We start from the raw sequence: 17,210 nt of genomic DNA, 5'->3' as shown, positions 1-17,210 counted from the left end.
TACCCAGTATAGGTAACAGGAGCGTACCTTTAAGTAGGTTCCCCGCCAGTATAGGTAGCCAGATTTTCCCCTAGCATTAGGTACCCCCCACCCCCAGTATAGGGGGCCAGATGTGCCAGTATTAGGTAGGTTCCCCCCAGTATTTGGTAGCCCCCCCTCGCCAGTCCTTGGATGTACTCCACAGACTATATTGCGGCGGGCAGGAGCGTATAACACTGCAGGGAAAATGAAACCATGGCCCTCGGCAGGCTCTTCGTGGGGAACATGGTGCACTTCATACGGGTGACAGGCCACAGGAGCCTTGTAGGTAAGCAATGCCGATCATCTCAATCGCCGCCCCTCCAATGGCAAACTCCATTCAGAAACCCCCTTATGGGAGGTCCATTAAAAGAACAACAACAAAAATCTGTACAGGGAGGGTTAGGAGTGCAGAGGCTCATTTTTACAAACAAGGAGGGGAGAGGGAACCATAGATTTTAGTAGAGAATATTGTGAAGCTGGTTTACTATCGGCAGAACTAGTGAAGGGGAGTGAAAAATTGTATTGCACTTATCGGTACTTTCTGTGACATGCCTGTATCTTAAGATGGGGCCAAAATGAAAACACACTGCATTCATGAGAGGTATATGGAGGCAGCATATTTATTTCCTTTTAAGCAATACCAGTTGCCTGGCAACCCTGCTGGTCTATTGCGCAGCAGCAGTATTTGAATCACACCAGAAACAAGCATGCAGCTAATCTTGTCAGATCTGACAATATTGTCAGAAACACCTGATCTGCTGCATGCTTGTTCAGGGACTATGGCTAAAAGTATCAGAGGTTCAGCAGGACTGCCAGGTAACTGATATTGAGAAAAGGGAGACCGAGAGCCCAATATAGTGTAGTATGTTGTATAAATAGAGAAAAATGTTAAAAGTAAGTATTATACTTACAAACCTGGGTTGCTCTAAGGCAACCACTGTATACGCAGGTGGGGAGATTAAGCCTGACCCCACTCAGGGCTAAGATGTCGCTCTCTGTAGATAGGAAAAGAGGGTATATCACCCTTCCACCAAGGGTGGACAACTTAATATGCAAGGATACAGAGGCGCCAGTAGGATAAAACAAGATAAAAGGTTTAAAACGGTTTAGGTGGCGGTGGTGGACCGTCCACACACAAACAGACAAAAAATCGCTGTTGATTGTAGAAAAAAAATTCACAATTTATTCACATACTCCTACATAAAAGTGCAACGCGTTTCACGGGCAAACATCCCGCTTCATCAGGCAATAAACGAACGGAGTATCTCACTGCAAAATGACAGAGATGTAAAGCATGTCAGGGAGCTGTATACAGACGTAGAAACTGTCAAAGAAAAACATCTCTTTTCTTGTTGGTGCAAAGTATGTCAACTATTATAATAGTATCTGTGGGGTAGTGGAAAGCATGAGGGGGGGGGGGGGGGGGGGGGGGGAAATACTATATGTGGGGGAATGTGAGCAGGGAGGGCAGGGTGGTGGGTTGTGACCAGGGGATGGAAAGTACTGGCAGGGATAGGTAAATATAGCTGAATTGAGAACAAGCTATTGGGGATGTGTGTCCTGTGATATAATAAACTATGTGGAATGGGGATGGTGTAGCTTACAAGGCAATTTTCAACAACAAAACTAGCAAAGGTAAATACCCAGAGTGTCTGAAAAGGAGCTGTCTATGATTGAGGAAAAAGACAAAACTGACAAAAAAGACAGGCATGAAAACAATGATGATGATCAAACTTACCAGCTCTGAGTATATTGATAGCTTGGCACCTCTGTGCTATAGTAACTGTGTGTGGGGTTTAAATAGGGAGGCTAATTGTCTAATGAGTTGATTTGGATCAGGAGCGAGCGAGGGAGGGAGGGAGGGGCATGTGTGATGGACTGAGGCTGTCACTAGCCGGGGTATATTATCGCCCCCTGGTGGTGCAGAAGTAAAATTCATTATGCACAAGTTATTATGTAGAATGTATACATATACAATTTAAAAAACAAAATAAAAACAAATTGCATACCTAAATACATACATATGTACATACATGTACCTTATTACACAAATAGGCAAAAATATTTCGTATAAAAATATAGAAATCCATTATGTGCATGTATAGAAATAGAACAAGGCCTAAATTACAGTGCATGCCATTCCCAATCGCAGCAGTTGTCGACTGCTGGAATGGACCCAATTGACCATGATAAAACTGGAAAGTAAGATTAAATCTCTCCTTATAGATATCCAGTACCATATAAATTATAACATTGTAATAAATATAAAAAAAAAAAAAAAAAAAAAAATTATATAAAAACTAAACATTAAGAGAGAGCGGACAATTAAAAAGAGAAAAGGAATTGCTGCTATTCTGGTGAGTTAGTAAATTTTTTCAAGTACTTCATTTAGACCCCCTGGAGATAGGGTCTTAAGTATTTGAATCCAGAACATCTCCCGTTTCTTGAGAGAGTCAAAGGAGTCGAAGCGGTTGTGTGAAATAGATTCGATAAACGTGATACGGAAAAGTGTGGGGTCGCTGTTGTGGTGGGTGAAAAAGTGACGCGAAACGCTGTGCAGGGGATATTTGTTTATTATGTTTCTTTTGTGTTGTCCTGTTCTGCTTCTTGCTTGTTGGGTGGTTCTGCCCACATACTGCAGCCTGCATGGGCATGAGATGACATAGATGAGGTATTTGGTTTCACATGTGATGGTTTCTTTGATATGGTATTCTATTTTGGTGACCTGCGAACTGAAGGACTGAGTGTTTACGACAAATTGGCAGGCTAAGCATTTTTTGTGTTTACAAGGGAAGCTGCCTGGTGTGTTAGTGCTAGAAGTGTTTTTTAGGGCTACAGGTAACTGGCGTAGTCTGCTTGGGGCCAGTATACTGCTGAGATTGGGGGCGCGTCTGTATGTAATAGTGGGTCTGGGTGGGATGATGGATTGTAGATGGGGGTCTTGGAGGAGGATTTCCCATCTGTTGGTGAGGATATTACGGATCGACTGATGTTGGGCACTAAACCTGGTGATGAATCTGGTCATGTCTGTGAACTGTGTGTTGGCTTTGGGTTGTAGTGGGTTATTCATTGTTGCTTTGTGGTGTGCATCATATAGTAATTTCTTGGGATATTTACGATCGGTGAATTTTTGGGATATTTACGATCGGTGAATTTTTTTGTGAGAATTTTGGACTGGGTATTGTATTGTTGTATGTCCGTGCAGTTACGGTAGATCCTCTTATATTGGCTATATGGAGTATTCTTTGTCCATGGCCGGTGGTGGAAACTGTTATAATGTATATAATTGTTGGCGTCTATGGGTTTAAAGAAGGTTTTGGTTTTGATATATGGTGGATCTGTGTAAAGAGTAAGGTCAAGGTATTCTATAGAAGCTGGGTCTGAGTGGGAAGTGAATTGTAGGCCGGCCGTATTGGTGTTCAGGTAATTGAGAAAAGACGGGATTAGATTGGGAGGACCTCTCCAAATGAATATTAGGTCATCTATATACCGTTTATAAAAAATGATGTTATTGTGGAATGGGTTATTGCTGTACAATTTTGTTTGTTCGAAAAATCCCATTGCTATATTAGCGTAGGAAGGGGAGAACGAACTTCCCATAGATACGCCGCTGACCTGATGGTATGTTTGGTCTTGAAAAGTGAAAACATTGTTCTGAAGAATAAATTCAGTGCACTGCATGAGGAAGGTTTGTTGGGTGCGCGGCATGGATGTGTTGGATTGGAGGTAATATTGTAAAGCTGTGAGACCATAAGCATGTGGTATGTTTGTGTATAGGGATGTGACATCGCAGGTGAGCCAGATGTAGTCTTCCTGCCACGGGATGGAGTGAATGAAATTGATGAGGTGTTGAGAGTCCTTGATAAATGACGGCAGGGACTGTACATGCGGCTGAAGGTGTGTGTCGATGAACCGGGATAGGTTACTAGTGGCGGAGTCAATTCCAGATATGATAGGTCTACCTGGTGGTTTATGGACACCACAAAGCAACAATGAATAACCCACTACAACCCAAAGCCAACACACAGTTCACAGACATGCCCAGATTCATCACCAGGTTTAGTGCCCAACATCAGTCGATCCGTAATATCCTCACCAACAGATGGGAAATCCTCCTCCAAGACCCCCATCTACAATCCATCATCCCACCCAGACCCACTATTACATACAGACGCGCCCCCAATCTCAGCAGTATACTGGCCCCAAGCAGACTACGCCAGTTACCTGTAGCCCTAAAAAACACTTCTAGCACTAACACACAAGGCAGCTTCCCTTGTAAACACAAAAAATGCTTAGCCTGCCAATTTGTCGTAAACACTCAGTCCTTCAGTTCGCAGGTCACCAAAATAGAATACCATATCAATGAAACCATCACATGTGAAACCAAATACCTCATCTATGTCATCTCATGCCCATGCAGGCTGCAGTATGTGGGCAGAACCACCCAACAAGCAAGAAGCAGAACAGGACAACACAAAAGAAACATAATAAACAAATATCCCCTGCACAGCGTTTCGCGTCACTTTTTCACCCACCACAACAGCGACCCCACACTTTTCCGTATCACGTTTATCGAATCTATTTCACACAACCGCTTCGACTCCTTTGACTCTCTCAAGAAACGGGAGATGTTCTGGATTCAAATACTTAAGACCCTATCTCCAGGGGGTCTAAATGAAGTACTTGAAAAAATTTACTAACTCACCAGAATAGCAGCAATTCCTTTTCTCTTTTTAATTGTCCGCTCTCTCTTAATGTTTAGTTTTTATATAATTTTTTTTTTATTTTTTATATTTATTACAATGTTATAATTTATATGGTACTGGATATCTATAAGGAGAGATTTAATCTTACTTTCCAGTTTTATCATGGTCAATTGGGTCCATTCCAGCAGTCGACAACTGCTGCGATTGGGAATGGCATGCACTGTAATTTAGGCCTTGTTCTATTTCTATACATGCACATAATGGATTTCTATATTTTTATACGAAATATTTTTGCCTATTTGTGTAATAAGGTACATGTATGTACATATGTATGTATTTAGGTATGCAATTTGTTTTTATTTTGTTTTTTAAATTGTATATGTATACATTCTACATAATAACTTGTGCATAATGAATTTTACTTCTGCACCACCAGGGGGCGATAATATACCCCGGCTAGTGACAGCCTCAGTCCATCACACATGCCCCTCCCTCCCTCCCTCGCTCGCTCCTGATCCAAATCAACTCATTAGACAATTAGCCTCCCTATTTAAACCCCACACACAGTTACTATAGCACAGAGGTGCCAAGCTATCAATATACTCAGAGCTGGTAAGTTTGATCATCATCATTGTTTTCATGCCTGTCTTTTTTGTCAGTTTTGTCTTTTTCCTCAATCATAGACAGCTCCTTTTCAGACACTCTGGGTATTTACCTTTGCTAGTTTTGTTGTTGAAAATTGCCTTGTAAGCTACACCATCCCCATTCCACATAGTTCATTATATCACAGGACACACATCCCCAATAGCTTGTTCTCAATTCAGCTATATTTACCTATCCCTGCCAGTACTTTCCATCCCCTGGTCACAACCCACCACCCTGCCCTCCCTGCTCACATTCCCCCACATATAGTATTTTCCCCCCCTCATGCTTTCCACTACCCCACAGATACTATTATAATAGTTGACATACTTTGCACCAACAAGAAAAGAGATGTTTTTCTTTGACAGTTTCTACGTCTGTATACAGCTCCCTGACATGCTTTACATCTCTGTCATTTTGCAGTGAGATACTCCGTTCGTTTATTGCCTGATGAAGCGGGATGTTTGCCCGTGAAACGCGTTGCACTTTTATGTAGGAGTATGTGAATAAATTGTGAATTTTTTTTCTACAATCAACAGCGATTTTTTGTCTGTTTGTGTGTGGACGGTCCACCACCGCCACCTAAACCGTTTTAAACCTTTTATCTTGTTTTATCCTACTGGCGCCTCTGTATCCTTGCATATAGGTAACTAATATTGTTTACAAGGAAATAAATTTGCCACCATCCATATACCTCTCACTTCAGTTATCCTTTAAGCAGATAATCCTGTTGAAAGCCTTGCTTGATTAAAGTCCTGTTATTACACCTGATTTCCATATACAATGCCAAATAGTAATTGAGTTAATGACTATTTAAGAACTCATCTAAGCACAAGTATTTTAATACGAACTGGCAAAAAAAAATGAATCCTTTCTGTGAGAAAGAAGTTTTGTTCCCAAAATGTCCCCATGCTTCTAATAGTCACACATGAAAAGGTAAAAATAAATTCGAACCAATGACTGGCTTCTCTTGCTCCACAGCAGCATATCATAAACAAAGTGGTCTGACCCAGAGAAAGCTCTACCGTTGATGTTTCCACCCTCTGTGGACTGTACAATGATGTAATGGAGAGGGTGAGAACAGATACAAGATACTTCAGGACTTTTGACCCTGGACTGCAGACTAGCTGCTCCTCTTCCGAAGGGAAACTGGTAAAACAGAATCTTGTTTTATAATTCACTCCTGTGAATTGAGCTCAATAAGTCGTCCAGCAAACACAGCAATGGTTCCGATAACACAGACTATCATGAAGCCGGCAAGGAGGACATGATCCAGCACCATGGCAACAAACTTCCATTCTTCTGAAGCCTGCAGAAATCAGACGGGTTGCATCATCAGCAAACTGATCAACAACATTGAATCAATGAAAGAGGTGAATACGGCTGCATAAACCTTTGTGTCACTGTTAAGGTGCCCATATATTGAGCCGATTAGCGGCCGATCGATCGAAATTGATTAATCGATCGCAAATCGATTGACCAATTGATTTGCGGCCGATTTCGATTGATTTCAATCGATCTGATATGCTGGAAAATCTAGGTCGATCGATTGCTTATCATTTTGTATTGGACCTAATGGAAATCTGATGGCAAAAAAAATGCAATCAGATCGATTTTCAATAGATTTCAAACTGAAATCAATTGGAAATCTGTTCCTAGTAAAAAATGTTCCTAAACACATCAGATAGATCAGAAATCTATCTGATGATCTATCTGCTGCTAATCTAACGAGTGTATGGCCACCTTTAGGGCCTGTTTCCACTAGCCACCGTGCATCCTGCGAGACTACCTGTGCGAGGACACAGCCGAATCCCAGAAGCTGTGCCATGTACACCTATGGGATTCACTGCCTCCAAAAAATGCTGCAATGTCGGCCGAATCGCTAATGCGAGGGATTCGGATGGCGGCAACATTATCCCCTATGGCAGAGTTAGACAGGACTGTTGCTCACAGGGTTCGGGACTCAATCCCTCAGGCGACTGTTGAGGGACAAGTGCAGTGCAGACGCGTTGCTATTTTGCAGGCCAGCAATGTGTTTAGTTGCTATGGAGGGGACAGTGGCACAATAAAGTGGCACACAACGGAGTGGCAAGGAGGGAGAGAGGTAAGGAGGAGAGCAATGGCCTTGGCCTGTACTTGGACAAGATAATCGAGCAGCCCAAATCTCTTGCTGGTGTAATGGGGGGCCACCTTATACACACTAGAATCCCAGAAGGGGTGGCTGCATAGGTCAAAAAACATCTAGTGCAGTGGTGCCAATTAGGCAGATCGTGATCTACTGGTAGATTGCAAAGGACTTCTGGGTAGATTCCACATTGCCCACCTGAGTGACGTACATGTAGTACTCTGTCAGTTTGACTTGGATGAGCTTAGTGCCATATGCTGTCCTGAAGCTTTGCACAGCAATGTAGAGGATTATGATGTTGCAAGGTGGGGAGCCATACATATAGAAGCATCACTTATGTAATAAGAATTCCTCGATAAGAAACTTCCTCTATAAAGTTTATAGCAAAAGAATGTCTAGTTTTGTACAAAGCTAATTTTAGTAGCTAGGTTCAAATCTGCCCATCAGAGGTAGAAGACAGAAGTAGCAGTTGACTGGATGGTAACTCAGTTGTAAGCTAAATGCTAGTTCTAACTCTACTAAGAGGCAGAAGACATAGTACAATGATATTGTCACTGCCTCATAAACAACAGGTTGTGTGATTGATTGTCTTGCTTACTGGTAATTTAGCTGCTGGATAACTCAGATATATTCCTCCAATGTATAATTCAGCTAGGTGGGTTTAAAGTGACTCTGTAACAAAAATTACAACGTTTTTTTCTACCATCCTACAAGTTCCTAAACCTATTCTTATGTGTTCTGGCTCACTGCAGCACTTTGTAGTATCACGGTCTCTGCAATAAATCAATGTATCTTTCCCCTGTCTGGAAGGCCTGTGTCTGGAAGGCTGCCAACTCTTCCGTGCTGGTCTGTTCCTCTATGCACACTTCAGTGTGTGTTTTATTTACATAAGGCAGAAGCTTCTCTGCTATCTTATCAGTGATAGAAGAGAGCTGGATAAAAATCCTCCTCTGTTAGGCTGTGAAAGTAGCTGGCTGACACATACTGAGGAATTAGAAACACAGGCAGAGCTGTCTGCAGGAAGCCTGTCACTTCAGTGCATGAGAGAAGAAGGGGACAGAAGGTAAACACACAAATGATCTTTTGAGATTCAAAAGGAAAGCTGTATACAGCCTGCTTGTGTATGGATGTATTTTTTATGTGTGGACATATTGTACATCAATCTACTTCCTGTTTTGGTGGCCATTTTGTTTGTTTATAAACAAACTTTTTAAAACTGTTTTTGACTACTTTTAATGCGGCGGGGAGCGGCGAAATTGTGACAGAGGGTAATAGGAGATGTCCCCTAACACACTGGTATGTTTACTTTTGTGCGATTTTAACAATACAGATTCTCTTTAAGGATAGAAGGTAAGTGGTGAAGATGAAGAAGACAGTGCATAACCGGAATAGAGACAGTCAGAGAGTAAGCATTAATTATAGATTGCAGAAGAGAGGGAGGGGCACATTTTGAAGAATGGTACGGCTCATGCGTGGGGTGGTGTATGGCATACAGGGGCAGTAAGGCAGATACGGAGGAGCACATAGTGACAGTAGAGATGGTAGAACAGATGATGTTATCTGGTTGAGTGTTTTGGGGTATGGACTAATGTGTCAGTGGAATAGATGGTGGGAGAGGTAGGAAACCAAATCATTAGAGAGTGCTTACATGCATATTTTCATCTTAGTGACCATGTCTGCTAGCTGCCTAGTCAGATTTTCCTCTATAAAGATGTTAGTGACATTAGGTACCTTGTTAGATTCTTGGTCAGACTTCATTGTTTCTGCTATATACTTGACTCCTTCTATAGCACTCTTGACATCAGGGTTTTTCAGGACTGGGGACTGGTAGACCACAGCAGCAGGACCCAGCTTTCCAGAAATTTCTGATATGTCAATGTCTTCCGCAAACATGGTCTTCTGGGTCTTTATCTCTTGCGCAGGGCGTTTCATGGTGGAGAAGAACATTAAGTTTGGGATTGTTTCAATGAATATCTGAAAAATAAAAGAATCAGGCAGTTCTATTTGTTCTTTTTAAGACATAGGTACAAGCATGCAGTCCTTCAGAGAAACTGTTGATGATCATCCCCCTAAGTTCACCCACCCTCCCCCTGTGGTGACCACCAGGGCAAGGGGGCCCATCTGCCAGGGATTATAGAACAACAGTACTATAACAATACAGACACCATTAGGTCCCCTATCCATAAGTAGTGTGGCCTCAACAGCACTTAGTGCTGGGCCCCCTTGCAGCTGCAGTGCCTTCTCCTTCTACAGTTATGCCTCTGTGTCCTTTCTTAATTACAACAAGACCTCTTCCAACTGTGAAAATATAAAAAAAGTTGCCTTGTAATATGGGCGCCGGAATTTGCAGCTAATTGTAACGATATGTGTCAGCAATAACAGTCTGATTACGAGGTGGTCTGCAGTATCACCTGTAATACATATATATCTGATTATATGGTGATCTGCAGAATCACCAATAATGCAAGTATACCAGACAGCTAAAGTGATAGCTAATAGCAAAGTATAGTGCTTGGTGCAACAGTAGTACTGATAGGTTAGCAGTACCTCACCAGAAGAGCTAGTGGGTCCTAACAGTACAGAGCCCCTCACCAGAGTCAGGGCCCTCTGGTGGGAGTAGAGTGGTCAGACTAATCGGGTCGGCAACAGACAGACAGATATAGTACAAAATCAGAAGGCTAAGGCAAGAAGGTTTTAACAGGCAGAGTCGGCAGCAAGATCAGATGGGCAGAAGTACAGAATCACTGAGCGGAAGAATAGTCAGAATGAGCCAGAGTCATACACAGATAATATACAGTCTAACAAGTTTAGATATTTAAGCTATCAAAGATCTGAGCGCTAACACGAAGTATTCGCAACAACAGACAGCGAGCTACTGACAGCTCGCTGTCTTTATGCTGGCAAGGGACTCCCAGGCACGCCCCCGGCAGCCCGGTCAATCAGGAGCGAGGAGCGCTCCCTGTGACGTCAGCCGACCCGCAGGTCAGCTGATGCATCTCCGAGATGCGTAAAGGTCTCGGCGCTGGCCGGCGGTCTGAGCTGAGCGGCGGGGGCGGCGGTGGTCGTATCCCCGCCGCTCGTTACAGTACCCCCCCTTGAGGCGTGGATTCCGGACACGTCTTACATGGTTTCTCCGGATGTAATTCGTGAAACCTGTGTCATAGTTCCTCCGCATGAAGCCGATGGCCCGGTACCCACGATCTCTCTTCCGGCTCATACCCCTTCCAGTGGACCAGATACTGCACTGAATTCTGAACCCAACGAGAATCGAGAATCTCCTCAATCTCGTACTCAGGCTCCCCATCAATCACTACAGGGAGGGGGGAGAGGAATCCACATGCACAGCAGGTTTCAACAAAGACACATGAAAAGACTTCACACCTCTCATACTAGATGGCAGTGCAATCACATATGTCACATCATTGATCTTTTTGGAAACGGGGTATGGGCAGATAAATCTGGGGCCTAATTTTGCCAAGGGTTGTTTCAGCGCCAGATGCCGGGTCGAAACCCAAACCATGCTCCTGGTAGAAAGTCCCATTCCACTGACCGTTTCTTATCTGCCTGTCTTTTCTGAGACTGGAAAGCTTTCCCCAAATTATTTTTGACCATACACCAAATTTTCTTTAAAGATCCCCGCCAATCCTCCAAAGCAGGGAAAGGAGAGGACGCCACAGGCAATGGAGAAAATTTGGGAGACCTCCCTGAGACCACCTGGAAAGGGGAAAAGCCCGAAGAGGTGCTTTTCAAGTTATTGTGTGTGAATTCCGCGAATGGCAGAAACCTTGCCCATTCCAATTGGGCATCCGCTACATAGTACCTAAGGAACTGTTCTAGAGCCTAATTAACTCTTTCCGTTTGCCCATTGGTCTGTGGGTTGTAGCCAGATGAAAACGACAGGTTCATCCCCAAATGCCTGCAGAAGGCTCTCCAGAATTTGGACACAAACTGGACTCCCCTATCAGACAACACATTCTCCGGAATACCGTGTAAACGGAAAATGTGTTGAATAAAGAGATCTGCCAGTTCCTGAGCAGAGGGGAGTCTGTTCAGAGGGATAAAATGAGCCATCTTGCTGAACCTGTCGATTACCACCCAGATGACCGTCTTCCCTTCAGAGCTGGGGAATTCGCCCACAAAGTCCATTGACAAGTGGGTCCAAGGTTCCTCGGGTACTGGTATGGACTGGACAGTACCCGCAGGAGCCTGCCTGGATGGTTTGCTTCTGGCACAGACCGAGCAATCCCTCACAAACTCTCTACAATCTAGAGCCAGAGATGGCCACCAAACACATCTAAAAAGTAGATCCTGAGTTCTCGCAATCCCGGGATGCCCTGAAATCTTATGTGCATGAAACAACTGCAAAATCTGCAACCGGAAGTGTAGAGGTACAAATAGAACCCCATCAGGTTTCCCCTCGGGGACATCTTGTTGATAGGGGCCTAATGTACGTAACCAATCTTCCCAAGTCTCCGTGGCAGCCACTACGACTTTCTCGGGTAGGATATTTTCGGGGGTTGGTGGCTGTACTGTCTCAGACTCAAAACATCTAGATAGTGCATCCGCTTTAATGTTTTTGTTCCCTGGTTTGTAAGTAATGATAAATCTGAATCTCGAAAAGAATAAAGACCAGCGAGCCTGTCGGGGACTGAGCCTCTTGGCCCCCTCAATATATTCCAAGTTTTTATGGTCAGTGTAGACCGTTATACCATGTTCTGCCCCTTCGAGCCAATGTCGCCATTCCTCAAACGCAAGTTTGATGGCCAACAATTCCCGGTTTCCAATATCGTAATTTCTCTCAGCGGGAGAGAATTTACATGAAAAAAATGCACATGGATGTAATCTGCCTTGGAAACCAGAGTGTTGGGACAGAACAGCCCCCACCCCGATCTCCGAGGCATCCACCTCCACTATAAAGGGACAGGTGACGTCCACATGTCGCAAAACAGGGGCGGAGTAAAACAATTTCTTCAATGTTGAAAAAGCAGCATGTGCTTCTGGTGACCAATTGTAAGTGTCCGACCCTTTGTTGGTAAGATCAGTGAGAGGTGACACCACGGAAGAGAACCCCTTGATAAACTTTCTATAGTAATTGGAAAAGCCCAAAAATCTCTGGAGTGCTTTTAGCCCCATGGGCTGTGGCCATTCCAGAACTGCTGAGACCTTTTTGGGATCCATGGAGAGCCCGGAAGTGGAAATGACATACCCTAAAAAAGGAACTTCAGACACTTCAAAAAGACATTTTTCAAGTTTAGCATATAACAGGTTTTGTCTAAGCTTCTTTAAGACAAACTTTACATGCTCCCTGTGTTTTGTCAGGTTAGGTGAGAAAATCAGTATATCGTCCAAGTACACCAGAACGAACCGCCCCAGTACCTCTCTGAAGATCTCATTGACCAACTCCTGGAAGATAGCGGGAGCATTACACAACCCGAAGGGCATAACAAGATACTCCTAGTGCCCGTCGGGTGTGTTAAGCGCCGTCTTCCATTCGTCACCCTCCCTTATACGTACCAGGTTGTATACCCCTCTTAAATCGAGTTTAGAGAAGACACATGCATCAGTAACCTGGGAGAACGAATCATCAATCAAGGGGAGTGGGTAACGATTTTTTACGGTAATCTTGTTCAGTTCTCGATAATCGATACATGGGCGAAGCCCACCGTCCTTTTTCTGGACGAAAAAGAATTCTGCTCCGGCCGGAGACTTAGAGGGAAGGATGAATCCCTTGGCTAGGTTTTTCTTTATGTAATCCTGCATAGCAAGTTTTTCAGGACCAGAAAGGTTATACAAATGACCTCTAGGGGGCATACAACCTGGTCTTAATTCAATGGGACAATCAAAACTCCGGTGCGGAGGAAGTTTGTTTGCCGACTTGGGACAAAACACGTCAGCGAATTCCGCATATTGGGAGGGCAAACCTTCCAATCGAACCTGGGTGACACAAATCGCAACTCTCTCTATGCAATGTTGATGGCAAAATGGAGACCAGCTTAACAACTGACCAGAGCTCCAATCTATCTGGGGAGAGTGTTTTTGTAGCCACGGAATCCCAAGAATCATGGTGGAGGTGGCCATTTTGAGCACAAAAAACTGTAAACTCTCTTTGTGTAATACTCCCACGTGACACCAGAGACTGGGTGTTTGTGAAAGGGCCTGACTGCCCTGTAATGGTGAGTCGTCAACTGCTGTAACAAAAATTTGCCTGTCTAAAGGAAGTAGTGGTAATCCCCATTTCTTAACAAAATCATAATCAATAAAATTGGCGGCAGAACTCGAGTCTATAGATGCCTGGGTAGACAAAACTTGGTCTTCCCAGGTAATAGAACAAGGGAGCAATAAACGATTATCGGTTAGAGGTAAAGCTGGCTCGCCTAGGGTAATACCTCCAGCTATACCTAGGCGGCAAAGTTTTCCGACTTCTTAGGGCAATTGTTTGCTACATGACCCTTTTCCGTACTGTAGAGCAGAGCCTCTCCGTCCGTCTTTGATTTTTCTCTACCTCTGAAAGCTTTGAATGTCCGATCTGCATCGGCTCATCCTGAGGGGAAGAAGGAGAAGGAGAGGCGATGGCAACGGATCTCCCGGAGTATTTACCGCGAGTTTGCTTTTGGTAGCGAATGCGGCGATCAATCTTAACTGCTAATGAGATGGCCTCGTCAACGGTTTTAGGCTCCGGATGACTCAGCATCACATCAGAGACGGGATCAGCCAAACCTGATAAAAAACAATCTAATAAAGCAAAGGGTCCCCATCTAGCCGACACAGCTCACCTTCTGAATTCTGCGGCATAGGTTTCCACAGAGTTATGCCCCTGCCTGAGGGTCTTAAGCTTCCTTTCAGTGGTAACTGCAATGTCAGGATCATCGTATTATCGCCATGGCTTTGAAAAATTCCTGTACTGAAGACAAAGCTTCATGACAAGGGGGTAGACTGTAAGCCCATGACTGTGAATCCCCTGATAACAGTGCCTTAATAAAAGTCACTCTCTGGCTCTCAGAACCGGACGAAACGGGTCTCATTTCAAAATAAGAAAGACAGCGGTTCCTGAAATTCTGAAAATCAGATTTATGCCCAGAAAATTTCTCGGGCATGGGCATTCTGGGTTCAACAACTTGAGGAGACTGCCCTGGTGCGCCCGCAGTCTGGAGGGTCCGCACGACCTCAGACAGCTGGTTGATCTGAGCCTCTTGGTTATTGACCGTCTCTGTTAAAGTGTTCACCGCTGCGGTCAAGGCCTCAACCTGGCTGCACAAAGCGTCTATAGACATGTTGGTCTGTTGTTCTGTAACGATATGTGTCAGCAATAACAGAGTCTGATTACGAGGTGATCTGCAGTATCACCTGTAATACAGATATATACCTGATTATATGGTGATCTGCAGAATCACCAATAATGCAAGTATACCAGACAGCTAAAGTGATAGCAAATAGCAAAGTATAGTGCTTGGTGCAACAGTAGTACTGATAGGTTAGCAGTACCTCACCAGAGGAGCTGGTGGGTCCTAACAGTACAGAGCCCCTCAAGAGAGTCAGGGCCCTCTGGTGGGAGTAGAGTGGTCAGACTAATCGGGTCGGCAACAGACAGACAGATACAGTACAAAATCGGAAGGCTTGGGCAAGAAGGTTTTAACAGCCATGGATATCCAGTGTATTCAACGGATCCTCTGTAAAGTTACAATTACCTTTTTATTTTTGTAAATCACCCCAGGGGCTGAGTGTCGGAATACGTCCGGACCCACCCTAGCTAAAAGACGCTTTTTGATTTCTGTACTACTAGATAGGGAACGCAAAAAGCATATTTCAGCGGGACTGGGGCTATGCACCCGGAAGTCAGCGAACACGCAGCCCACGTGGGTGATTTACAAGAGGAAGACCCCGCTGTTAATAATGACTTTACAGGAGAAAAGGAGCCATTGAATATGTGTTATATGCTGGATATCTTCATTCATTTTAAAGGAAAAAGGTGAGAACGAGGAAAAGTGGAGTGGAGTAGAGGGAAGGTAGTGGTGAGAGCAGAGAAGGAATGAACGAAAGGAAGGGGAGGAAGGGATGGTGAGGAAAGGAAAAACAACAAGGTTGGAGGAGGGGTGAAAGAAAGGCTGGGAGAAAAGGGGGGGGGGGGGGGAGTAAAAGGGAGGGCAAGGACTAAGTGGAAAAGGAATAAAATGGAGAGTAAAATTAATTTGATTGAAGATGGAAAGAGCTACAGGAAATGTAAGCTCTACTTTTTCTCTTTATACATGTCTCAACTTACCTTTCTGACCCATGGAGGCATGGCATGAGTGCTTGGAGATCGGTGATGAGTGTTTATTACTATAACTGTAATAATAATCGATGCTATGACCAGTACCATTGTAAATAACATATATTTTCCAATCAGTGGAACAGCACTGGAGGTGGAGGGGATTAATTCCACGATAACCAAAAGGAACACAGTCAAGGACAGCAGAACAGAGATAGTGAGAGTCATTTTTTCACCTGCCAATAGTAAAAGGAAATTAATTCAGTTTGCGAGCAATATTGCCTCAAAAACTTTTATGTACGCATATACTCTTGGTGACTACTAAACAAACATTTATCTTTATAGCTGTTAATCCCCTGTACTGCGAACAGACTCTAACAATGGTATAACAGTAGTCTCTGGCAGCATCATACACATGCCTGACATCTGTTGTCAACGATTATTAGACCAAATGTTTGGGGAATTAGGGCCCATTCACACTCGGGTGATTAGCAGACGTTTACCGCTAACAGCTGAATCACTGGCAATTTTAAAGCGCTACTGCAATGTTAACTATATGGCAGTGATCTCTCCCAGTGATTCGCGATTAGCTCTAGACGCAAAACGCGCTACATGCAGCATTTTTAAGCACTTTTTGAGTAATCGGGATCGCAATGTATTTCAATCGCTAATCGCAATTGCTCAAAAAACATGAAAATGTCCTGTGATTTTTACAAGTTAGTCGGATAAAAATCTGTGCGCAAAACGCTAGCGCTAATTGCTAGCAATTTGCATTTGCCTGTGTTAATGGGCCCTTAGAGCTCTATAGACATGCTGCGACAGAAGGATGATTAAGCATAGTTTTGCAAGAAGCAAAACTACACGTTTTTTTTTTTTTTTTTTAGAAGGGCCTCATTATAGCAGTGAGAGGGGCAGCACAGTGGCATAGGGATTAGCGCTCTCGCCTTGCAGCGCTCGGTCCTTGGTTCGAATCCCAGCCAGGTCAACATCTGAAAGGTTTCAGCAAGGCTTGGTGTACAGAGGCGCCAGAGTAGAATAAAAACGTTTAAAAAAAGTCTAAAAGAGGGGGATGTTCAGGTGGACTTACCTCCCTCGAAAATATAAAACTCAATTGAGTCACAATATATCAATACAATTTTTTTTAATTTAACTCCACTTAGTGCAACGCGTTTCACAGGTGTGGTCCTGCTTCATCAGGCAAACAGGAGTATAACTCAATGGGTCTAAATGCAGAAGTGAGCGCCTCTCATCAGTTGCAATATGACCATGTCCTTTATCAAATGAATCATCAAACAAGTCCTGCCTAAAAGGTGTCACTCCATGTCTGTCCATAGATCCAGGCTGAAAGTGGACTTCTCTAGCACTGCATTTCAGATCAGTTTAGGGTTTCCGTTTATACTGTTACACTTTATCAATCCCAGTAACTGAAGATCTTAGAGGCACTGGACATTGTGGTGTTGTGTTGGTTACA

The 17,210-nt window shown here is 43.8% G+C and overlaps 1 protein-coding gene across 1 annotated transcript in view; it reads right to left on the bottom strand.

The window, feature by feature from the left end:
- Positions 1-5,996: 5,996 nt before the first annotated feature.
- Positions 5,997-17,210, bottom strand: part of CHRNA1 (cholinergic receptor nicotinic alpha 1 subunit) — a 49,811-nt gene continuing 38,597 nt past the window's right edge. The window contains exons 7-9 of the mRNA XM_068247031.1: positions 15,752-15,975; positions 9,226-9,468; positions 5,997-6,678 (exon numbers count right to left, since the gene is read on the bottom strand). Coding sequence (XP_068103132.1) covers positions 6,547-6,678; positions 9,226-9,468; positions 15,752-15,975 — 599 coding nt within the window. The 3' untranslated portion in view covers positions 5,997-6,546. The remainder of the gene's footprint in view (positions 6,679-9,225; positions 9,469-15,751; positions 15,976-17,210) is intronic.

Source organism: Hyperolius riggenbachi, chromosome 7 (genome assembly GCF_040937935.1).
Source record: "Hyperolius riggenbachi isolate aHypRig1 chromosome 7, aHypRig1.pri, whole genome shotgun sequence".
Lineage (NCBI taxonomy): Eukaryota > Metazoa > Chordata > Amphibia > Anura > Hyperoliidae > Hyperolius > Hyperolius riggenbachi.
This window is presented reverse-complemented; position numbering and strand designations above follow the sequence as displayed.